This window comes from Macrosteles quadrilineatus, unplaced genomic scaffold, assembly GCF_028750875.1.
Source record: "Macrosteles quadrilineatus isolate MER2022 unplaced genomic scaffold, UCM_ALF_1.0 Scaffold_9__3_contigs__length_116548681, whole genome shotgun sequence".
NCBI lineage: Eukaryota > Metazoa > Arthropoda > Insecta > Hemiptera > Cicadellidae > Macrosteles > Macrosteles quadrilineatus.
This window is the reverse complement of record NW_026542602.1, coordinates 10,612,272-10,635,570: the sequence shown is the minus strand read 5'-3', so window position 1 is coordinate 10,635,570 and position 23,299 is coordinate 10,612,272. Positions and strand designations below refer to the sequence as shown.

The following is a 23,299-nucleotide window of genomic DNA, read 5'->3' as shown; positions in this document are numbered from 1 at the left end:
TGGCTGAGCCGGTGCAGCACAAGCGTGAACTGTACTGGTAAAATTTAGTGGCGGACACCAGGTTGCAAACATATAATTTTTTATATAAATTAAATATTGTATTTATTCTAATTGAGGACTAATGTTGTGTACATAAACTATCCCAGAAGTTTTATTGATTACATTTTTTTTATTTTCCTGTTTCAGATTAACATTAGCTATCAGTTAGCTGCTTTACCTGATGGTCCAGTTCCAGCAGTTCTTGCACCTTGGCCTGCATCAGCTTCTGCAGTTTCACAGCGTCCTTGTAGAGCCGCGAATCTGCCCTGTTGTACTTCTTGGCGTTCTCAAACATTATGTTCATGTCTCCGGCCACTTCACTCACTGTTCCGTAGTCTCCTCTCTGTTAACAAAGCAATAACACTCTGAAAACATTGTTACCCATGTAACACAAAGTGATTCACAAGGATATGCACTGCAGTAACTTTGAGAGCTTTTTTGCGGGGGGAGGGGGGTAAATAAACAAAGAAGAAAACAAACTTATGGTTAATCACAAAATTCTTATCAAAAAACTTACAGCAATTGGTTTTCATGGACAAATAATTGAACTTTTGAAGTCTTACTTAAGCGATAGAAAACAAAGAACAGTAGTTTTCTAAAACCGCCTCTGGGAACAAATACTCTTCTTGGGCAAATAATAACTATGGAGTTCCGCAAGGTTCAATCCTAGGTCCTCTCTTATTCCTCACATATATTAATGATTTACCTTTTCATTTTTCAAGTCAAATCTGTAACTTTACCCTTTATGCAGATGATACTACAGCTCTCATCAGACGAAGTACTGTTAAAATGTTACATGATGATGTCAAAGAAACAATTGGAGAAATAGCAAATTGGTTTTTAAAAAATGGCTTACTTTTGAATGAAGATAAAACTAGTGTTTTAATTTTCAAATTGAGAAATTCAACCACTGGAACAGAAACTACGGCCTCGCCCACAAATGTAGTAAAGTTTTTAGGGATATATTTGGATAGTAAACTACAATGGACAGAACATATTAATTTTCTAAACAAAAAACTTAGTCCAACAAGATATGCTTTAAGTGTTTTAATTCAGGTTACCTCCTTGGAAGTATGTAAAAATGTTTATTATGCTTATGTGTACTCTATTTTAAGCTATGGTATTACATTATGGGGGACAGCCACAGATGTCCACAGTTTTTAAAAAACAAAAGTCAATAATTACTCTTGCAAATTGCCCCAAAAAAACATCATGTAGACAATTATTTCAAAATTTTAAAATTTTAACTCTAACTTCAATATACGTTTTTGAAATTTTAAAAATGGTTCATGGAAATCCTGGTATGTTTCAAAATTATCTTAGTAATCACTCATATAATACCCGAAGACAAGACATTTTTCAATACCCCACTCATAATTTAAAAAAATATAAAACAAGTCCTCTCTATATGGGGTTAAAAATTTACAATAAAATTCCAAACTCCTTAAAGCAATTAAACTTAGCAAAATTTACAGACAAAATCAAAACAGTTTTAGTCGAAAAAGCATATTACACTCTTGAGGAATTTTTCAACGACTCCTGGTAACAGACACCCAATCTCTCATCAACCTCTCCTAACATAAACAGTTCCACCATGCTGTAGCTTTGTAGGGGTAACTTACTGGCTAAATCCTAGGTTTTTTATATACCTATTTAGATTTCCTTATTTATTAGAAACCTTGACAATTAACTTTAACAGATGTTATGTGCAATAAAGAATTGTCATTTGTCATTTGTCAATGTAGATTTTGCTCAAATTATTTTGAATTTTTACCTAACCCGCCATGTTAAACTTCCCTATCCTAAGCGTGATGTATACAACTTCCTTACTTCTCGAGTGATGTAAAGTATCAAAAAACTCACTCGGTGATGTAATGAAACCCATTTAAATAACATTGAGTGGATAACTTAAAAAATATAACTCTATGGAGCCAACGACGTTTAACGCTAGAAATCAGCTGTGTGCTTGAATTTTATTTTTATTGTTATGTTTTGGAGAATTTTCCTAACCTAGCTTTTGTTTGTAAATGAACCTTACTGTTATAAGATGAGTGAAATGGGTAATGAAAAATATTGTTCGTAACCTCCTGTATATTGTCGGGTCAGGTAAAATCTTGTACGTTACACGTTACGCAAGAGCGTGTTTACATCACTTAGGTAAATTATGCAACTCGCTTCGCTCGTTGCACAACTTTCACCTGCGTGATGTAAAAACGCTCTTACTACACTTGTAATGTAAATAGCTATTACTCTTTTCTCAACATTTTTACAACACTCTGAACATTGTTTCATTTAGTTTATAATAAGATATTAAATTAAATTACTGCAAACCAAATTATAGTGTAGGCATACATACAGTATAGGTTTCATCTTGCGTTGACATAGTTAAATGCTGTTGTATACCAAATTTACCAAAAAAACCATATTAATGGATGATTATTGGGGATACAAATCAGTTTATTTCATCCATTAGTGAACTCGAAATAGTTAGCAAAATTATACTAGACAAAGTAAGTTGTTAATAAGTAATTAAGATTTATTTAAAAACCACTCAATGATTAATTAATTGAGAGAGATCTCTGGTACAAAGACAGTTCTCACAGCTCTAAGCTGACAGGTTGCCAAATATATTTAGAATGATTTGAACCAACGTCTTCCAAGTCCAACGCTCTAACCCCAAAACCAACAGTTGACCCTTTTAAGATTAACAAATATATTTTTATTAAATAGCTGAAAAAATGAACAATGTTCTAATCTAATTCTAATGGAAGTAGGCTACATCATCTACCAAATTATTGTGAACATTATCTATCACGATTAATAAAATACCCCCGCCGCAGCAAACCTGCCGTCTAAGCGAATTTCCATTTGGCTGAATTGATTTTCAATTGATCTATTTAAATAACATTAGGTTTAACGAGTACCTAGGTTTGCTGCTACAAGGAAACTAATAAAGTGTGTGTTTTAAGTAAAACAATTATTGCTTAGTATAAAATGAATATATTTGCCAAGTTTGATCAAAAGATATCCATAAACAAGCAAACTACAACATTTTACAATATTCTCCATAAGAATAACATGGGAATTTTAAATTTAAATTTTGTTTTAGTTTTCTCCGTAACCAATAACCGTACAAAAACACTTTGATATACTGAATTGTTTGTTTTTTTAAGCTCTTTAAGAAGGTTTAGAGAAAAATTTGAAAATTTTGTGTTTTGAGGGTCAAAAGTGAGAAAAACCAATTTTTACCCCATAAAACCCCCCATAAAATCCTGTTCCCATGGTCCGATCATGCTGGATCGCGAACTCATTCAAGTTTATCCCGCCTTACACCTTCAAAACAAATTTCATCAAAATCGGATAAAAATTACTCAAGTTATCGTGTTCAAGGACACATATATATATAAATCTATATATATATATATATATCTATATATATATATATACATATATAAAAATTTGAACGAATGGTGTTTTTGGCCTCTGGGGACATCAAAATGAAAAAGTAAATCAGTCCCGGGCCTAAGTCTTACCATGAGACCTACGGTAATAGCTACTTCCCTATAGGGAAATTCGCTAAAAAGAAAGTTTCCACAACGTTTCAGGATGGAAAATGTCTGCAATAATCGGTTAGACTATGTAATCTTACCACTGTCAACAATTAACTTCCAACAAAGAACTAATGGAGTTAGATTCAGCACATTAATCTTTTGAAAAGTCCAATCTTTAGAGAAAAAATTACCCAATCTTGAGGTTGAAGTAATGTTACTACATCCTCAAAGAGAGTAAAAATTGAAAGTTTTAAATTAAATACATCAAAATAGAGTACTTTATTCCGCACACTAACCTTCAATTTCTTTCCAATTTGCATTAATGAAAGAGGGTTCTTGATTTCTTTGTAGTAGTCAGGGTAGTAACGCTTGGAGGGTAGTTTCCAAAATGGTTCACTTAGCTCCTGACCTTTAGAAATGGGAAAAGGTTATTTATTTACATACAAAATATAGACAGGCCCCCTTTGGATTACAAATGGTTTCTCCCTTTTAAGGGCCAAAATCAAACACCTGCATGCTGAAAATATAATTCACGCTTTTTTAACCGTTCCTGAAAATATCAAAAACAAACAAATCTTTTATGTGACAAAGTGATGTACATCCATGTGGTGTACATGGAGAATTTGGAAAACATTTCATAGTTTGTTAATTATAACAATTGCACTACTAATTAATACATTATATACCTTTCTAAAAGTAATTGTAATTCAAGGGACAGGACACTACACCTTGAAGAATGGGACTAACTACCAATGGGTTTTTTATTTGTTGGTAAAAGCATTTCAGTCGGATGACCTCAACAAAAGTAGACTCATGTAGAAGTTCAATGGTTCAATTCAATAAACTTCCCAAAATACTGAAACAGCTACAGTCTGATGATATTTGTAAGTTAAAGAGTATTCTATAATTAATTGTGCCAACAACATTTACAGCCTGAGACACAGAATCAAATAACCCAACAATTATTTTAACAAGAAACTGAATCAACTAACCCAACAATTTATTGTTTAATGTACGTTTACAAAATGGGCACAGATCAATTATATTTCTTTATTCAATGTGGTTAAAAGTAATTAAAAAATTCTTACTAGATATAATAGTGGACTTGGATAACCGCGTTCTGAAGAGGGCCGAAATCTGCTATTCCTTACCTTGAGCGTTACTTGCAGATTTGACTGCCAAGTACAACTGCCATTTAGGATTTTCCGCGTCTTCCTCAGTAACATGAACAAGTTCCTCGTCGGAATCATCATCGTCGTCTTTCAAAGCAGCCGTGATTGCAGACAGGGATTGGCCTCCCCGCAGTCGCTTGGCTCTGGAAACAGTGTCTTTCCGTTTACTGTAACGTTCAAGCCACACCCACAGACACCGACAGGGGACGACACATAGAAACAAAAAACAGGCAAACCAATGACCCAACAGGCATAGACCAAAAACAATCCAAAATTCCCCAAAACAATATAAAAACTCAAGGTGCAAACTAAAAAAAAATTATTTTATGAGCAATCAGTTTAAAATAAATTGAATAGGCTAATGAGTTAACATTTGGCATACATGGTGGACAAAGTACTGTTTAAAACATCGAATCAAATAGCATTCAAGCATGCACACAATAAAATATATCACCAAAACTAAGTAAAGATAGATTGATTAATATTTTCAAACAGGCCAGTTATCATCTTTCAGCAGACAGCATTACCATCTGCTAAATATGAATGTAAGATGAGTGTGTGTAGGATGGAGTGTGATGATCTATGTTCAATAAAAGCATAAATACTATGTTCATTCCTTGTACTTTTCACATACTTTGTTTTATATTTTTGGTCAACAAACCCAAAAGACAGTGCACCTTATTTTTTTAGTTAAGTTATTATTGCTAAGACAAATAGATGCAGCTATATTCTATAAAACCTAGCTAAAATAATTCCAAAAAGTGTTCAAAATGAGTAATCTGACGTGCGTAACAAACCTTATTCTTTCACTGGTCTTTCCAGAGGACAGCTTAGAATGTTCAATTTCAATCTTCTTGCTCTGAATGATTTTCCTTAAAGCCTTGGCATCTTTGTATATTTGGGAACCGGGCTCGTTGAACGTGCATGCGTTACGGGTCATCTGAAGTAGATCTTTCTCCATTTCATTTAAATTTGTGTACTTAGAGTCTTGAATTTTACGAGCAATCATTCTTAGGTCTATTGGATTATCTATCACTTCATAGTATTTTGGATATCTCTGCAACAAATAATTGGACATATTGGATCTTTATAGTGAACAAAAACATTGATGTTAGTATCTAAGAGTCAAGTGAAGTTAAGTTTTGGAATTTTTTAAATGTGTACTGTAGTTTTTTTTTTAAATAAGGTAACATTTTTCAAGTGATCAATAAGAGAACGTTGCTATAAAATGATCTAACAATTTACATTGATTATCAGCTAATTCACAGTATGTATCAACATAAGATAATGTCATAATTAAAAACAAATTTAAATATGTTACAAGATCACTATTATGAGTTGTCAACTCATAACTCATAAGTTGATAGTAACGTAAGACAATTTCATAGCCTGAATATATAAAAACCAATGAGTGTGTGATGAGCTGATGATTTTTATAGCTTTGTTACTAAGGCATTTAAAAGGCCTTGATTATCAATCAAAGGTACAAGATACAAGGGACGCAAATAATACTCATAATTTTTTTCCCTTTAGTCTACTCACTGAAGAAGCTCAATAAAAGGACAAACTCCTATCTAGAGTCTCTTATCCCTTTTCAAACAATTAGTAATCAGTCACAGTCACGTGTCTTCTTTAAGAAATGTAACTAGAGGCAGCTGTGCCCAGGACATAATGGAAAGCTACAGAACTAACTTTTACAAATCCAGTTGCCACACAGGTATGTACCTTCTTGGAGGGCAGCAGTTGGAACACCAGGTGCAGCGGCCGGTTTGTGTCGTCTGTAGCTGTCATCACAGCAGTGAACAGATCCTCACATGCCCCCAGCTCGTCCTCCTGGCTCCATGAATCTTCTTCTGCCTCTCTCTCTGCAGCTCTCTCTGCTGCTCTCTTCGCCTACAGACACCACAGCAACATTCCAGTTAACCCAACTTTAAATCATTTGATTGTTATAGCTTGTGAAAAATTAAGTTCACTCTACTATCAACATAGTATCGTACTGGAATAAATCAATGGTTTCTACATTCCATGCCACATTCACCATGCAGTATGGAGTGTTCATGAGCCATATTTCAAAGAGCAGTCTGAGATACCTGCCGTTTATTAAGAAATTAAGACCCACAAAAGGCTGTATAACTTTTTAAGAATGAACAGCAATATTTGTGTTTATGAGTTATGAACTAAACTCAAGACTTAGTCCAGAACTAACTACAGAAAATGTATTTTGGAGATTAATTTTTGAACCAAATTAATTTGAGGATTCTTTTCTAGTCTCGATATTAGGTTCTAAATTGGCATTAGTTTCCGCAGCTGTCAAAGTATTCAGCTATGCAGCTTTGAGTTTAGTGTTGAGTGGGATCTTGACGTTTACAAGCAAGTGTTCACGTTTTCTTTTGGATGTATTTCATAAATTCTAGAACGACTTATCAACATTGATATACCATAAATAAGAAAGACGACTGATAAATTTTCTGTATGGTAATATTTTTTTACAAAAAAGACTGTAAAATTGTGCAGTGTTAACATTTGTAAGAAGACCGTTTCAAACTTTAGAGAACTTAACAGGAGATTCCACGCTATTTAAAAGCTAAAAAGTTGAAACCATAAAATAGTATGGTTCTTGGATTGATCTCGGTATCAGCTAGGACAAATCCTGAAATACCGGGATTGGATTAAAGCCCCAGAATTGAGACCCCTAGTCACATCCTTCCCAACAGCACAATAGATTTTAAAAGTTACATTTTGTGTGGGGATTAATTTTTGTTATTACTGGGCCTAATAGGCTCTCTAATAATATTTGTTTTAGGCATTTTAGGTTAAATTTTAATTCCCAAATTATCTGTGATTTTGGTTACCCATGATCACTCAGCCACTCATTATCGCGATTGTGAGTCTACTGTAATGTCGACTATACCAAAGTCAAAATAAATACCAATAGCCTATAAAAAAGCAAAAAATTACAGAAATGTGTAAAAATCTTTTAAAACTATTATGAGGGTCACGAGCACAGTTAAAGCAACCCTTATGCTTCTAGTAAAACTGTAAATGCTTCTAGTTAATTTAATAGCACAGATCTTCCATAAGACCTGTTTTTCAATGTGAATGTATTATTAAGTTTGAGTATAGGTAAGAATTTAGATAATAAGACTATTTTATTGTCTACTGTCAACATTTTTTAGCTGCCTTACACAGACATGAACTAATTCAATATAAAATGGTAGAACATTGATGGACGAAATTGAGGAAATTCATGATGAAAAATAACAAATCGCAAAGCTGTTGAATATATTGTGCAGATAACAAAAAATATAACACAGACTATCTGGGACTCAATCAACACAGATAAACAATCTATAAAAATATGGAAAGAATCCTGTGCATGTCTGCAAATAAATATAATTAAATAAATACTTTGATTGGATAGCAAACTTCACACTAAAAATATTGTTAACAATTAAACAATATACAAGTAGGTAACAAATATAAAAACCTTCCTAACACATCGATTTAACAAGTTGTGAAATGCAACAACCAATAATAAATCTTGCTTTCAAAGTATAAGAAGATAATACACAAAATAAAATTAACATGCAGACAACATAAATGTAATATCTACAATTAGGCCAACAGGTTAATTATGTTAAGCAAACTTTTACTGTATGTTTCATGCTATAGGTGGTTAAAAGTAGCTTAACAAAATACTGGTCGGATAAATGATACCAATAAGCATACCAAACATGAGCGTTAAAACAAAATTAAAAAGGTTGAAGTTTGAATGATGATCAAATGATGGATTGAATGTGCACAGTTTTCATTTATAGAGACATGAAACAGAAGGATAACTTATTATAATTGTAGGAATAGTAATTCACTCTTAACTAACTCCTACTTGTAAAATTATGAAAATACTAAATATCTGTTAAACATTGTTTGGAAGTCATAAATGACCTCATATAACAACACATGCAAACAACTGTATTGTTTGCATATAGCTATAACAGCTCCAAAAAGAGGTTGGCAGTTTCTTTTACCTTCCATTTGCTCGTCCACATAGGCCACAGAGGCCTGTGCATGGAACATATCCAGCAAAGCAAGGGGTGAACTGGTATACTACAAGGGTGAATTGTACTGATCAAAAGTAGAGGCAAGTAACAGGAACCGAACCCACGATATCATTGCCTTGGGCCCAAAGCCTGTGGCCCCACTGACTGAACCTCGGATTTACCAAAGTGAACTTCCAAAATATACCCATGTTAGATTAATACCAAAGTTCTTTACTTGGTAAAATTTAGGCTTAATTTGCTAACAAGATTCATAGAATCCCATGTTGGTTAGGTTATTAAATGAGGTCCTAACAATATCTTTAAGATAATTTGTGTAATCTTGAATGTTAATAAGTAATTTAAAACCGAGTTTTATATTATAACAATTATTTTCTTGGAACATGTTATATTTTTGAAATCAATTTCCTTTCATTAGGCTCTAAAAGTGTTGTAAAAAATGTTTAAATAGTCAATGCGGATGTAGGCCTAAACAAAAGGACGGATGCATACCTACTTAAATCAAGAACAGTTAAAGTACATTGTAAATGTGAAGTGGTGGATAATTGTAGTGTGCTAAATTGAGACAAGAGTCGTGCAATGATGCCATTCACATTCAAATTGCATGTCATGATACGAACAGAGATGACTGTAAGTACACTGTGGATTCATTTACAGTTTTCCCCTTTTTCATTCCACATGAGTAATTTCTTGTAGTCCCACAAAAACATTGAGTTTTGATTTAACATTTAAAGTACAGTAAAACCCTTTCTAACTGCACTCCATTAAACCAATGCAGTAAAGATTAATAACTTTCCTATAGTTTTCAAATCTCTTCCATTTTGAAATGTTAACTTTGATATTGATCATTTCCTTAACCGACAACTCAAGACTAGATATAATACCCAAGTTTCAACAAAACCGACTGACAAGGGCAGGGGAGAAAACCGTTTTGTTTTGAAAAAGAATGAATACCTGGATTGGTATCTGCTTTACGACCTTCTGGAACATTTCTTTCTCGAACTAATAACTAAGTTACAGTCCCCGAAGCCCTGAAATGTTTATTAAACCTTGAAAAAGGAGTGGGAATATAAGAAAAAACCCATCACGGTAACCGTTGAGATGGGATGTTTATTTTCCTCCCCACCCTGTATACTATACCTCCTCCTCCCACCCCTTCTTCTCCTCCTTGGGCGGTCTGCCAGGGCCTCGTCTCTTCTTCTCCACCGGCTGGTAATCCGGCTCCTCCTTTACAGTGACCTCAGCTGCCTGCAAATCATCTTACATACAACAAACATCACTCCATCTTCTGCCGGCCCTTAATGTCCTACACCTTTAAAAACCTTTCAACCCAGATGAATATTGAGGCTCGACACAATAAAGGAATCACCATAACAATCTGCTACCATACATAAGACCAAAATCATGCACAAAACTTGTAATTGATGTATCAGAGTTTGATTTCTGATAACAGAACAGTTTAAATCCACACAAAAAGGTAAAACTCAACAGCCTCTTGCCAAAAACTGTTTAATTGACACAAAAAAGAAGAATTAACACAGTAAAAGCTGATGATGCATATAATGAAAATATGTGTATGAATGATTGGAGAAATTTATGAAAGTTTTAACATTCGTGCAATACTTAAGCAGAAATCCCTCAACTATAAAACCCAATGTTGGTACACTTTAATGGTGAACTTCAATTTTTACTTGGTGGTAATAAATACAAATTTTGAAAATTCAATATTAGATCATGAGTTTGCAAAATAAGATTGATTGACTTATACTTGGTGGGTAGAGGATAAAGAAATTTGGGTTCAGTTCTAAAGATTTAAATCGATACTTGCACACTCGCCCTTGTTTGGCATATTGTGTATTGATAAGGTAACACAGACCACAAAAAAAATCAACACACAGTAATTAATTATTAACAACTGATAGTATACAATTATTTTAAATTATGATCGTTAAGTGGTTTAAGATGTAATCGTGAGCCAAATAGAGATCAATTTACCATTAAAGTGACCACAAAATCACAATTAACATACCTGAAAGCAATAAGAAAGATTAGACTGCATTAGTGCCCAGCCACCCAACAGACTGTACAAGGGTACACCCTTCTAACAGTGCCTTATCTTATAACTAACCACTAAGCATAGGTTTAGATTTTCTGTTATATAATTTAAAAACCATTGACATCAAAATCTTAGTTTTCACTTCATAAAAAAATACTAGCCAATGTAATGTTACCTACAAACAGTGTGAAATTGGCCGAACAGTTTAAGAAAACACAGAAACTGGTTAATTCTGCACTTCCCCGGTGATGGATTATCAAAAGTACTGGATTGCTGAGCGCCATAAAAAGTAGCCTTTATTGCAAGAAAAATATAAATATTGGTAAAACAGGGATTTAAATGGTTTGTGTAAGGTAGGCCCTACCAAGTATTTTCTATTTTAGTTGTGATGTAAAATTTTTTGATTAAAAAATATGTATGTTTATTAAACATTATATTCAAATACAACACAACAATGTTGACTGCAAATCTAAAGTGTAATGTTGCACTGATAAAATGTATACAACTCACTGATTGTTGTACACAGAGTTTTAATAGCTCCCCTCGTTTTTTTAACCTATTAACCAGATGGATAGTCATGCAAAGAAGTCTGGGATGGCAACTGAACTCGATCACTTACAAGTTTGCCTACTTTTAAGATGATTTTTCCTTTTTCTGGTGTTTCATCAGATGTAAGGGACTTGGGGTCTTCGAGCAGTTTTTGCTTTGTAGCCAAAAAAAATTCCCATAACTCACAAGCATCTTTGTGTTCTTGAGAATTCCTCTGAAAAATACATATTATTGATTAAACTTATGCTGAAGGTTGTTACGATAAGTTGATCTGGTGTTGCACTCCTGTCAAAGGGAGTTTTGTAATTGTACAGAAAGACATACCATGGTGTTGTTTAACATTTTTCATATTTTCTGGTTTCTTGTTAAAAGACAACTACAAAATATGCCATTTGTAATGACTTAATTAATTGTAAGCCTAATCCTCCAACAAAAGGGATGAAATTTGGAAAAATGGATGAAAATTATTACTTTCCAGTTATTATTAAGTTATAAAAATAACACAGGGTTCTAAGAATATCAATGCAAAAATTACAAGTTCATATATGATACTTTCATCTTAATTATCAAATATAATATGGCTGTAGGGCGTTGAAAACGTTTATTAATGGCCAGCTTTTGCTAAGTAAAGATTTAAAACATGCTAATTTTATGCTTAAAAGACAAAAATCTACAAAATTCCCAAACAAAGATTAAAATGCTACCATTCCAACATTGTTTAAAACTAGTAAGCAACTTAACTAAAAATTCTCACTTTTGAAAATAATCTACAAAAATTGTGTTTGAAAAGTTATGTTTACAGAACAAAAAGTAGAACCTTGAATTACATTGTTTTTTTCAATGGCCTTAGGAGCTTATCTTTCTTTAAACTGGTAGCCTTGTTGACAAAAGTATATAGCCTATGTAAAAGTATCCATGTACGGTATGGGCTTACTTTATAAAATGCTTTGGCATTGTTGATAAGCAGCTCTACATCATTCTGAAGCTCTTCCACATCTTCATATTCATCTGTTTTCAACTTTTGCTGGATCTTTAACAGGTCGATTGGATTTGAAACCACCTAAATAAATAACAATAACGAGTTTAAACAATTTATATCATAGGTTACATCATTATTGAAATTTAGATTTGTTGATTAACTTTAAATAAATTATTAGGTGCTTTTTCAGATAACAGATTTGTGTTACGGTAGCTGTTAATCTACTGTATAAGGTTTGTCAAACCATACTTTATAGGCAGAGGATACACGTCCGGTAACCAGACGTGGATTAGACGTCCGGCAATTACTGCCATAACCTAACCTAACCAACCAAACTTGCTGATAATGAAAAAATCGAATTAAGGTTAAATTCTTTCTCTATTAAAAAATTATAAATGCCAAAAATTCCAATTAAAGATGTACAGTTAAGAATAAATGGTATTCAATGCAAAATCTTCGACAAAAAGTTAATGTCACCAATGGGACTCGAACCCTGGACATCTTGCATATCAGCCGAGCACCTTATCCACTGCACCACGACCACCGATAGATGGTGATGGTATTGTTGTAATAAAGGCGTTCCAGGCTCCCGCAACCCCATGACGTCATTGCCGTACGCCTTATCCACGTCCGGTTACCGGACGCGTATCCTCTATGTACTTTATAATACCCCCTGCCGCAGTAAAGCTGCAGACTAAGCGAATTTCTATTTGACCGATTGGATTTTGACTATAATTCCTTTAACTTGTCAGATTAATTGCCTATTAGTACTTCGATTTGCCACTAAAGGGGAGGGAAAAGTATATTTTATGAAAAAATGTTATATTTACTGTACTTAGCAGCCTATAGTATGAAATAGAGAAATTTGATTAAAATATATCCATAAAAAAGCAAACTAGAACAGTTTCTTTTTTCTCCATTAACACGTGGTGTGCGGCCGTTCCCGATTGGGTACGGTGCTAGGCCCCCGAACGGTGCGTCCGTACCCCATCGGGAACGCTCGGCAATGCCTTTTTTATATCTTCGTTTTTGCTCTAGCGTCGGCCGAAAGCGGACCTATGCCACGTTAGCGTGTAGTATGTGACTTGCATTTTGTTGTGGTGTAGGTTGGTAGTAAATTTCCCCGTAAAATCCCCGTCTGGCAAGCTTAAAAATCTACTTTTCGTCCCGTCTATTTCCCTCCATTTGGCAATACAATTCCAATGGGACCGGCTACGTTCCAAGCAATGCTGCTATCTGTGGGTGTTTAGCGAACTACGTCGACTCTCGTTGTAAAGCAGGACTTATATTTGTGCTATTCGTCAGACCAAAATTGGATAGCCAATCACACGCGGCAATCGGGTTTTTTCGACGCTGAGGGCTGCGCCCCACTGGAGATATGCCCGCCATTTGACGTGCCGCAGCGAACGTGTTAAGACTAACTCAGAAATTTTAAATTTTTCCCCCTGTGACCTTTAATCCTACAACAACGCTTCAATATACAGTGGAATCCCGATAATCCAAACTTCGGTATAATTCTAAAGTCCGCTTAATCCTAAACGTAAATTTTTACCAGTACGTGCTGTCACTTATAGGCGAAATTCGAAACTACTAGCACAGTAGCGTGACTACATTAATGCAGTTTATTGTAGACACAAAAAGTGATGACCCAGTACGTGCTGTCACCCATTGGGAAAAGCCGAAACTACGTGTAACGACAGTTGAATGTACCTCGTCGAAGTATTCTGTACTTATTCAATTGTATACATCCCCACAAGTTCATGCCAATTTTATCAAATTTACTCAAGTTATTGTGTTCACGGACACATCATACTATATAGGTAACATTAGGCCTAGTTGAAGCTGAATGTTTGTGTCTTTGTTTGTTTAAGACTTATCAGACATTAACTACTGGTAGGATTGGGCTGAAATTTTGCATGATGATAGAGCTCATATTCCCCACTAACATATTTGCATATCTGAAATGTTTCCACCTCAATGGCTCTAAAGCTTCCCGTCTTTGCCTTATGGTTATTCATATTTGAAAATGTCAATGTGTATGACTACCTCGTAATATCCAGGTTCCTGTCGTCGTTTGGGCACCCGGATGAACGCATCACACAGCAGACTTCCGTCTTCTTTCTTGTGGTTACGAATAAGTTCGTAAAGCTGATGCACTGTTTCAGACTGAAATATATGAAAAAGGTGTGGTCAATACAATTGGGAGAACAGGTATCTACACTTAGATAATAGTCTTTATTGAATGTAAAAAACTATATTTATCGGGATAGTTTGAATAGAAAATAAAAATATTTTCTTAAAAAAGCAAACGTTGTTATGTATGAAAAAGATTTTACTAGCGTAGATTTATTTTTTTGGTTCAAATTACTGAACAAAAAGATTTGTAATTAGGTAATTACTATATGTACATTTTTCAACAATATTCATTCAATTGTGTTTCTCAGAGATTTCTGAGCATTACACTCAACGTACTCAGTATTTTTTTATTTGTTACCTCAACTCACCCTGTGTACTAACAGTTAAGCCTGCTCTAAACTAAGTCAAACCTATTCCAGACCAAAGCCCCTTACAAAAAAGACTTAAGTATTTGGATGATGTATTATTGAGTTTAAATTTAACTCTTACAGGATCCAGCTTTTTCCTCTTCTTTGAGGGTTCTTGAATTGAATCTTCATCGTCCTCATTCTTGCTACCACTTGCAACTGAAGAAGTCCTTCTCCTCTTCAAAGGAGGTCTGCCTGGTCCTACAGTAAAATTATGAGATAAGTACGGTATGGTAAGTAATATGAATCTATTAAAACTAATGTAGGTAATTGTATGTAATTAATGCATACAAATTATGTTTTTCCATATACATATGGAAAACATATCTGACCGTAAAAAAGCCAAAGATAAAATACTGTATGCGTTCTCCAAAACACTTATAGTGATGAGTTAATAAAAATCCAGAAGACCAAGTCATCGGGCATCCTTCTACTGATCCATCTCTTTTCCCAACAGGACCTTGTTTTAATCAACCTCAGGATGTCACGTGCTTCATCTAATAACTCCTCAATAACCATCCAATCACTGTTACTAATTATAAACCCAGCTGTCGTCATCTAAAACTCCGCCATTAACAGTGGCATGGCTTGAGCATTCACTTTTGTGTGTCTAAACCCCTAGTGGCGTGACACTTAAACTGGTGTGGTGATTTAGTGGCGCCACTGCTCCATGCTAGTGTAAACCTAGCTTAATAGAGGTTCTACTAAACAACATTTTGGTCCACAGTTACCACACAAACCTGTAGCCTAATACGTGCCAGTGTCAAAAGTTAGTTGGCTACTCAACAAACATTCTGTAGGAGTAAAATGGACTACTTAAAATACAAGAAAATACTAACCTCTTTTCATTGGGGGTGTTCCACCGCTTGTGTCTGTGGTCGTTTTAGGTCGCATAGTACTAGGAAGTCCTGTGAATACCTGTGAAAATGCCAGAGATCAAAAATGTTCAAAATGTATTCCAACTTGCTTGCATCAACTGAAACATAGCCACAAAAACTGAGCGAGTTATAAACATAGTAATAACTGCTGTTTCATTAAATGTTTTCACTAGAAAAGGCTACAATGATGGAATTATATTCACACAATACAAGTATTTGCCCGCAATTATCAATGCTCAGTTTTATGTTGTATTTAAAATAAATTCCTTTGTTTTTTGGTTAAGGGTAATATTTTAGTTATTTGAAAAGCCTTTTCAAATCAACTTCGTAATCAACTTGTACATTTTTGCATGCCTCTTACATACCAAACAGCACTTAAACACTCTCATTCTCCACAGGCACGTACACAACCATGGGACACGAGGTTAAAACAAAATCTGCAGACCCTACACAAGACTGACCAAGGTTCTCACATCCTTCGAAGCTACAGGTATTGACCTTTTTAATTGCTTGCCGTTTTCAGCTCAGCATGTTAGCTTAGGTAGTTTTAAGAATGTGATCTATGCATGGTTGATAGTAAGGCCCTTCTACAGCCTAAAAGAATATTTTGAAGCAGACTTTAGCTCCATCAATTTTGCATGATGTTTTTAGTTTTTTTTTTCTAAAATAGCCACTCTTATTTAATTTTGTAGAATGAACACTTATTTTTTTATGCTTGCTTTAGTGTAGAATGTTTTATACTATTGTACTTATGACTGTCTTGTGCATTTCAAGCATCCATGACAAGATCGATTGCATGTAACTTTGCCTAAAGATCAATAAATGTCTTATGTCTTAGGGTCAACGTGGGTAATTGTGAACGCCAATGACAAATTTTTCAGATAAACGCAATTTACAAGAATATTGTAAGTAAGTTAATTTTTAAAATGTGATCAGTGTTATAGCATTATACATATTTTGGGCTTAATATTTCATATAAGCCGATGTCACCCCCTATTTAGTTAAGGAGTTATTCAGCATTCACAATTAATTGCCCGGACAGCATTCACAATTAATTGCCTACAATTTTGGGGTAAATGTGAACTCAGTTGAGAAAACATTAAGTTACATACTACAGCATAGGAGGGGAATTGTAATTAAAGCCTAATTCAAACTGTTCACAAATTCCCCACTTCAATGGCATGTGACAAAAAATAAGCGTGCAAATGAGATTTTTCCGTGGTACTTTGAAATAGTTAGAAAATCAGGTAGGTAGATGTAAAAATAATAAAAAATGGTCAGAATAATTGAAATTAAAGCATTTAATGAGTAAAATAGTATTCTTATACATGAGAAAATAATATAGAGTATAGTTATTTGGTACAGTAAAGTATTAATTTAAAGGAAATGACCAAATAATCTCACTGTAATCAGCGAAAGAGCACAAATTTGTTTCTTAAAATTATTAAATCCTACTGTAATAACAATCAACCATTAGAAAAGAAAACTAAATTACCTTGGTTAGATCATATAATTAGGCACTTTCCTTTTAGGCTATAGGCCTACGAAACATTAGTTGTACTAAAAATAGTTTCTTTATCTTGAAAAACCTTAAAAACTAGCGTATTTAGAAATCAAATCACTAACAGATGTGCCTACTAACTGTCCTGTCCCCTATATCTCAAAAACTGGAACAACACAACCTGGAAACTAGTAAGTAATCTGTGTTTCTTTTTACAGGCGGGGTAAAAGTGAACAGCGTTCACAGTTGCCCCAAGATTAGGTTCACAATTACCCCCACATAGTGAAATATTGAGGGTAATTGTGAATTTGATAAAATAAAAAGAAAATTGCTTACATGAAGGGTGAGGATATTTAATGCGTTGTACATTTGAAATTCTTTCATAATTACTAGTTTTCATGCCAATTTGACTTTTACTTTTTTCTCAGAAAAAATATTTGTTAAGGTCTAAGCGCAACTTGTTTGTCAACAAAAAACACAACTTTTTTCTTTCAACCTAAAAAAAAAATGTTAAGCGGCTCTTAACTTTCTAGAATTTTTATCCTGTATTAATAGAAAACAAACCAAATAGCCTAAACATAAAACATTGATTTCTACTCAAATCAACAATACACTATTGTCGGGACCACGTAAGTTTGCAGTTGGTGGCAGCCAATCACAAGACAAGGCTAGTGCGACGTTGCCGCATCGCCCGTTGACAACACTAATAAAAATATACTAAGCAATATTTTCAAATCAGCTGGTATTATTAGATTTGGCAACACCACACGGTTCTCATTGGTTCATTCAAAACCATATGGTAAATAGGCTCCTCCCTCAACTGCAAACGTATGTGGTCCCGACTCTAAGAAATTACAGCCCTAAGTTTAGTTGACAATTCCCCCAGTTCACAAATTACCCACATTCACCCTATGTCTTATATTTCACCAAGATTTTAGTGTAAAAATAATTTTGTGAATAAGCTTCAATGATTCCACAAAATTAAGATACAAACAGTTTTAAGATAAATTGATCGTAATAGTAGGCTAGGCTACAATTAAATTAACTTAAAGGCTAGACCTAACTTTTGTCTGCGCCAAAAAATTTTGTTAGACAGGTGAATAGTTTATAGGGATAAAAATTATTAAGTTATAGCCTAGGTCCCATGGTCACCTGCATTAAAATAATTACTTACAGTAGGCCTATAGTTTAAAAGGCTATTTCAAGCTTAAAAGCCCTGCCCTAGAAGTGATGGGATAACCGAATGGTTTCCATGACCGAATAATCAATCAGTTATTTTTAGCTACCGTACCATCGGGGTAAAACTGAACTTATACTACTTATGTTATATATTGAATTTTTTTGCCTTATCTAAGTACCTAAATTAGACTATTTTAAGCACTTTTTACCATTGGCACTTTTGGGGGAAACGCCTATTTCACCCCTAAAATCACAACTTGAAAATCAAGAAAAATGCTAGAAATCAATGATTTTTGGGACTTGATCATTTTCTTTTTAACTTAGGGTTGGGGTTTTTTTATTAATAGCCTAGTCCATTTTAAACACTTTTATGGCAAATGCCGTTTTTACCCAGGAAATCAGGTTTGAAAAATCGTAAAAAATAGTTAAGTAGGCCTACCGTACCAAAAATGACCTCATTTTTGGGTAAACCAAATTAAATATATAATAAACTAACTTAACCTAACCTAACCTAACCCAACCTTGCCCATGCTTAGGTTAACAATGCCAAAATGACCGATTTTGGGTAAATCCTGGTTAAGTTCTCTAGGTTAGGTTAGGTTAGTAAGTTTATTGACACTAGTAAAAAGAAGTTGGGTACAGTTAATACCGCTACGATAATACCGATTAGTATTACTGTACTTAGTAAACCTTCATTTGATGTTTTCACTATCAGCAAGTTTGGTTGGTTTCAAATTCAAATTGTTTATTTGGCCATTAAACATTACATAATAGGTTAGGTTAGGTTATGATAGTTTAATAATTTATAACTGATATGGCTGGTAAATATATCGATTATTTAAAATATTTTTAATTTGATAGTTTCAATAGATACTTAACTTAGCCTATTAGCATAAGTTAGTCCAGTTAAGAAATTGTACCCAAAAAGTTTTACATGCATCTAAAATTGCCGATTTCTAGCATTTTTCTTGATTTTCAAACACGATTTTCAGGGTTAAATAGGCGTTTCCCCCAAAAGTGCCAATGGTAAAAAGTGCTTAAAATAGTCTAATTTAGATAGATAAGTTAAGGCAAAAAAAATTCAATATAACATAAGTAGGCCTAGTATAGGTTCAGTTTTACCATTTAGCGTCCATCGGTGATTTTTAGTCAGACAAATCGCTGAATCAAATTTAGTTATTAGGCCTATTCACTTATTCCAAACATCGGCTGCACTTTACTTTAGGTCCTATACTCTTTCGAAAAAAAATATTGATCGATATATCGATTGTTTCATTCGATATATCGTTTGGTTAGTTAGGTAAGGTTAACCTAGGCCTAACCTAACTAGGCCTTACCAAACGATATATCGAATGAAACAATCGAATAATCGATATTTTCATTCGAATGAGTGTAGGACCTAAGGTAAAGTGCAGCCCAAAGAACAACTAACTTACCGGTAGGCCTAACTTAAGTTCATTTTACCTGAATCGCTCGGTAAGACTAATTCAACCGAATCAGGACAAAATAACCGAATTAGTCTGTTTAGCATCAGTAACCGATTGTTTCGGTTAACTTATTTTCATTCTATGATTCCCACCACTACCTAGGAGGCCTAATGCAATGGCCAAGCTATTGATAAAGGGTAGGCCTAAGTCAAACTTAGATCAAGCCTAAAAATAAGCTAAGTTATCTAACTTAACTTAGGCCTGGATAAGGCTAACAGTTTTATTTCACGTGTGCTTAAAATACACTTCACAGAAAATGAGGCTAAAACATAACGAAATTAAATACATTGTATGATTGTATTTTGAGTAAATGACATGAAGCCAAAGAGGATGAGCCAAACAAACGGAATAGGTACACCTAATCACTAGGCTAATTACAGGACAGTGAGCCATGGAAACAAAGTAAACATTAAATATATTAACGTAAACATAAATCTAATAATAGTAACTAAACATACCTGACTAGACACTACAAAAGGGATTTAATATCGACAAATCAATAACTTATCTCGTCGATCACAGAAGCCGCCCAACACAACACAACACTGAGAGAACGGCCATGTTTGAATGATTTCAGGATTACCAACAAGGCAACAAACAAAAGCGATGACTACTTTGGGATTGGGAATTGTATAAATCATAAATCATATGATTTATGATGATCAGTTATCAGTTTAGTTAGTTAGGCCGGTATTACACTATCATAGTTCTATGACATATTATATTATCAAATATATGATAATATGTTCTCTCAAGGAGAACATATTATCATAGTTCAAAACCATTATAATAGTTGGTACATTACACTGTAATAATTTTCATCAAAGACATATGATAATAGATATATGTCATAGAACTATGATAGTGTAATACGGGCCTCAGGGTTATTTATCAGTTAGTTAGGGTGATCAGCTGATTTACTAATTGAGCGGAGCGAGCGAAGCGAGCGAAGCTCTTTGGGATCAACTTCAATGCAAACAATATAACACCATCACTCAATAACGGCTGAACACATTTCAGCCAAACTTAACAAGACTACTAAGACTAATAATGAGATGGTTTGTAAACAAACAAATTTCAATTAGATAATGCTAATGCAATTTAAAACGAACTTAAAATTTCAAATTTTTAACATTAGGCTTATGGGACTAAAGTAGCTATGACAGTTTTTTTGTTTACAAGAAAAATGTAAACAAGAGAATCATAAGGTATTTCTGAACTTTCTATACTTTTCTTTTAAACGTTTTTAAACCATTCCTATAATTTTAATAAACAAGAAAATGCCGTTAAAACATTTTTTAAGGCGCGGAATTCACTGAAAATCGAGAAATTATACGGAACTACTTTCTCAATGCGCGGAGCATAAACAAGGAGCGGAGGGATACGGACCGGTGACTACTTTCTTGGGAACCTATTTGTGTTGCCAGCTGATTAGAAATAGCCAATGTTAGAAATCAGGATTTAATAAGCGATATATCGAACCGCATCGAAATCGGTATTTAATCCGATAATACCTCATAGGTTATATTAAGTTGAATTACATCGACGGTACAGTAAGTTATTACACTTATTGATAAAACACAGATTGAACACTAATCTAATTTAGACAGGTGGGGAGGTAGGTCGGGGTTTATGAGTATTCGTGACTACATTAAGTGTTTTGAAGTAAGGTTAGATTAGGAAGGTAAAGTGTAGGTTATAGGTAGGTGATCGGGTTGTTTATTTGTGTTGCACCATATAATTTTTATCTTTTGGAATGGAATAGTTGGTTAAGGTTAAACGGGGAAACGATTTCAAAAATGCTTGCATATGGTCTTAACTTAACAAACCATCTACAGTATTCTAGCTTTGACTTTATATAAAGTCAATGATTCTAGCAAATTATTACATACTGACCAAAAGAAAAGAGAACATTTGGTTTTGGATCTTTGACCATAGCAAAACTAACATATAATTTATGGAATGAGAAAAGTTGTATATCATTATATACTATTCTGTAATATTAATAATTGTTCGGCAAATCCTCATTTTAATGGCTCGGCTGAAAATGGAATCTGCATTTTGTGAAACAGTTATTTGGTAACAATTCAGTCATTTCAAATGTTGATAAAATTTCCTTTCTCTTTTTTATACTTTAATGCCCTTTTTGGATGTTAATATCAGATTCCAACTACTGTAATATTTTCCTGGTCAAAACTACCTTACACTTCTCGAAGAGGTAAATTTGAATTATTATAATTTTAATCTTTAAAACCAGCATTAGTAAATAAATCTATTGACCTTTTTGCATTTAGTTACTTATACAAATATCAAATCACGTTTGTTCCGCTCAACTGGCTTTCACCTCTCTGAAAGCAACCCTAGTAATATTAGTTTGTACTTTATTATGAAATGGGCCTCTGGCCGGGGCGCGGCCTTCGAAGTGACAACGTCGCAAATGGTGTTCGGTGTTGTAACAGCTGTTTTGTTTGGAAGCAGCTAATGGTATTTGTGTATTGTTTAGTTAAATGTGGCCGTGTATATTGCTAATGTTCAAACACACACAGGACGCGCGCACTGCACGCGGCATGGCGCCTTGACAATCTCTCAACTCTGTGTGTTCCTTCAAATTTTGTATTTATTTATTTATTTATTCCAACGGATACACCATTTACAAAATAACATTAAAGTGCGTATTTGTTTTTTTAACACGTAATGACGCGCCACACCACGGCCACCCTTAATTCCAAGCTGCGGCCTGGTAGAATTGGCAACGTTGCAAGTAGGGTTGTATAATCGATGGTACAATTGTTTATAACTTAGCAGTTGAAAAACAAATACGTTGTTTAGTGTCTGGCGTCCCATAAGATAACACGGCAGACAGGTGACATCAGCTCATTAATTCGCACTTTATTTATTTAGATTTGAATTTATGAATATAAATTTATTAAATATTGAAAATAAAACATACAGAATTGAAAACCAAAACAATATGAATAAAAAATCTATATCTGTACATTTAAAGCGGAGTCAATATTTTCATAGTAGTCAAGTAACTAAGCTTTCGTAAATACACAAATATCAGCTGCTTCCAAAAAAAACTGTTACAACCCTTACGACACGACGCGACCTGGGGCCCATTTCATAATATAGTACAAACTAATATTATTAGTAAATCAGCTGATTGCCCAATGCAAATCTAATGGAAATAACAAGTTACAAGTTGTAACTTGTAACTTGTAGTTTATTATGAAATGGGCCCCTGGGGTTAAAGGCGGCCGTGGCAACACCGTGCCGCGTCCTGCGTGTTTGTACCTTTTTCATTCAC

At 34.0% G+C, this 23,299-nt stretch overlaps 1 protein-coding gene across 8 annotated transcripts in view; it reads right to left on the bottom strand.

Annotated features, from left to right (window-relative positions):
• LOC129002573 (protein polybromo-1-like) overlaps positions 1–20,549 on the bottom strand; it is a 49,995-nt gene extending 29,446 nt beyond the window's left edge. For 4 of the 8 annotated variants that reach the window (XM_054430483.1, XM_054430482.1, XM_054430487.1 and 1 more), the window contains exons 1-12: positions 20,451–20,549; positions 15,787–15,865; positions 15,030–15,148; positions 14,451–14,570; positions 12,360–12,485; positions 11,496–11,639; positions 9,961–10,068; positions 6,488–6,655; positions 5,560–5,819; positions 4,742–4,929; positions 3,887–3,999; positions 218–382 (exon numbers count right to left, since the gene is read on the bottom strand). In XM_054430483.1, coding sequence (XP_054286458.1) covers positions 218–382; positions 3,887–3,999; positions 4,742–4,929; positions 5,560–5,819; positions 6,488–6,655; positions 9,961–10,068; positions 11,496–11,639; positions 12,360–12,485; positions 14,451–14,570; positions 15,030–15,148; positions 15,787–15,841 — 1,566 coding nt within the window. In that variant the 5' untranslated portion in view covers positions 15,842–15,865; positions 20,451–20,549. The remainder of the gene's footprint in view (positions 1–217; positions 383–3,886; positions 4,000–4,741; positions 4,930–5,559; positions 5,820–6,487; positions 6,656–9,960; positions 10,069–11,495; positions 11,640–12,359; positions 12,486–14,450; positions 14,571–15,029; positions 15,149–15,786; positions 15,866–20,450) is intronic. The other 4 variants (XM_054430489.1, XM_054430484.1, XM_054430485.1 and 1 more) reach the window with 3 other exon arrangements.
• Positions 20,550–23,299: the final 2,750 nt, after the last annotated feature.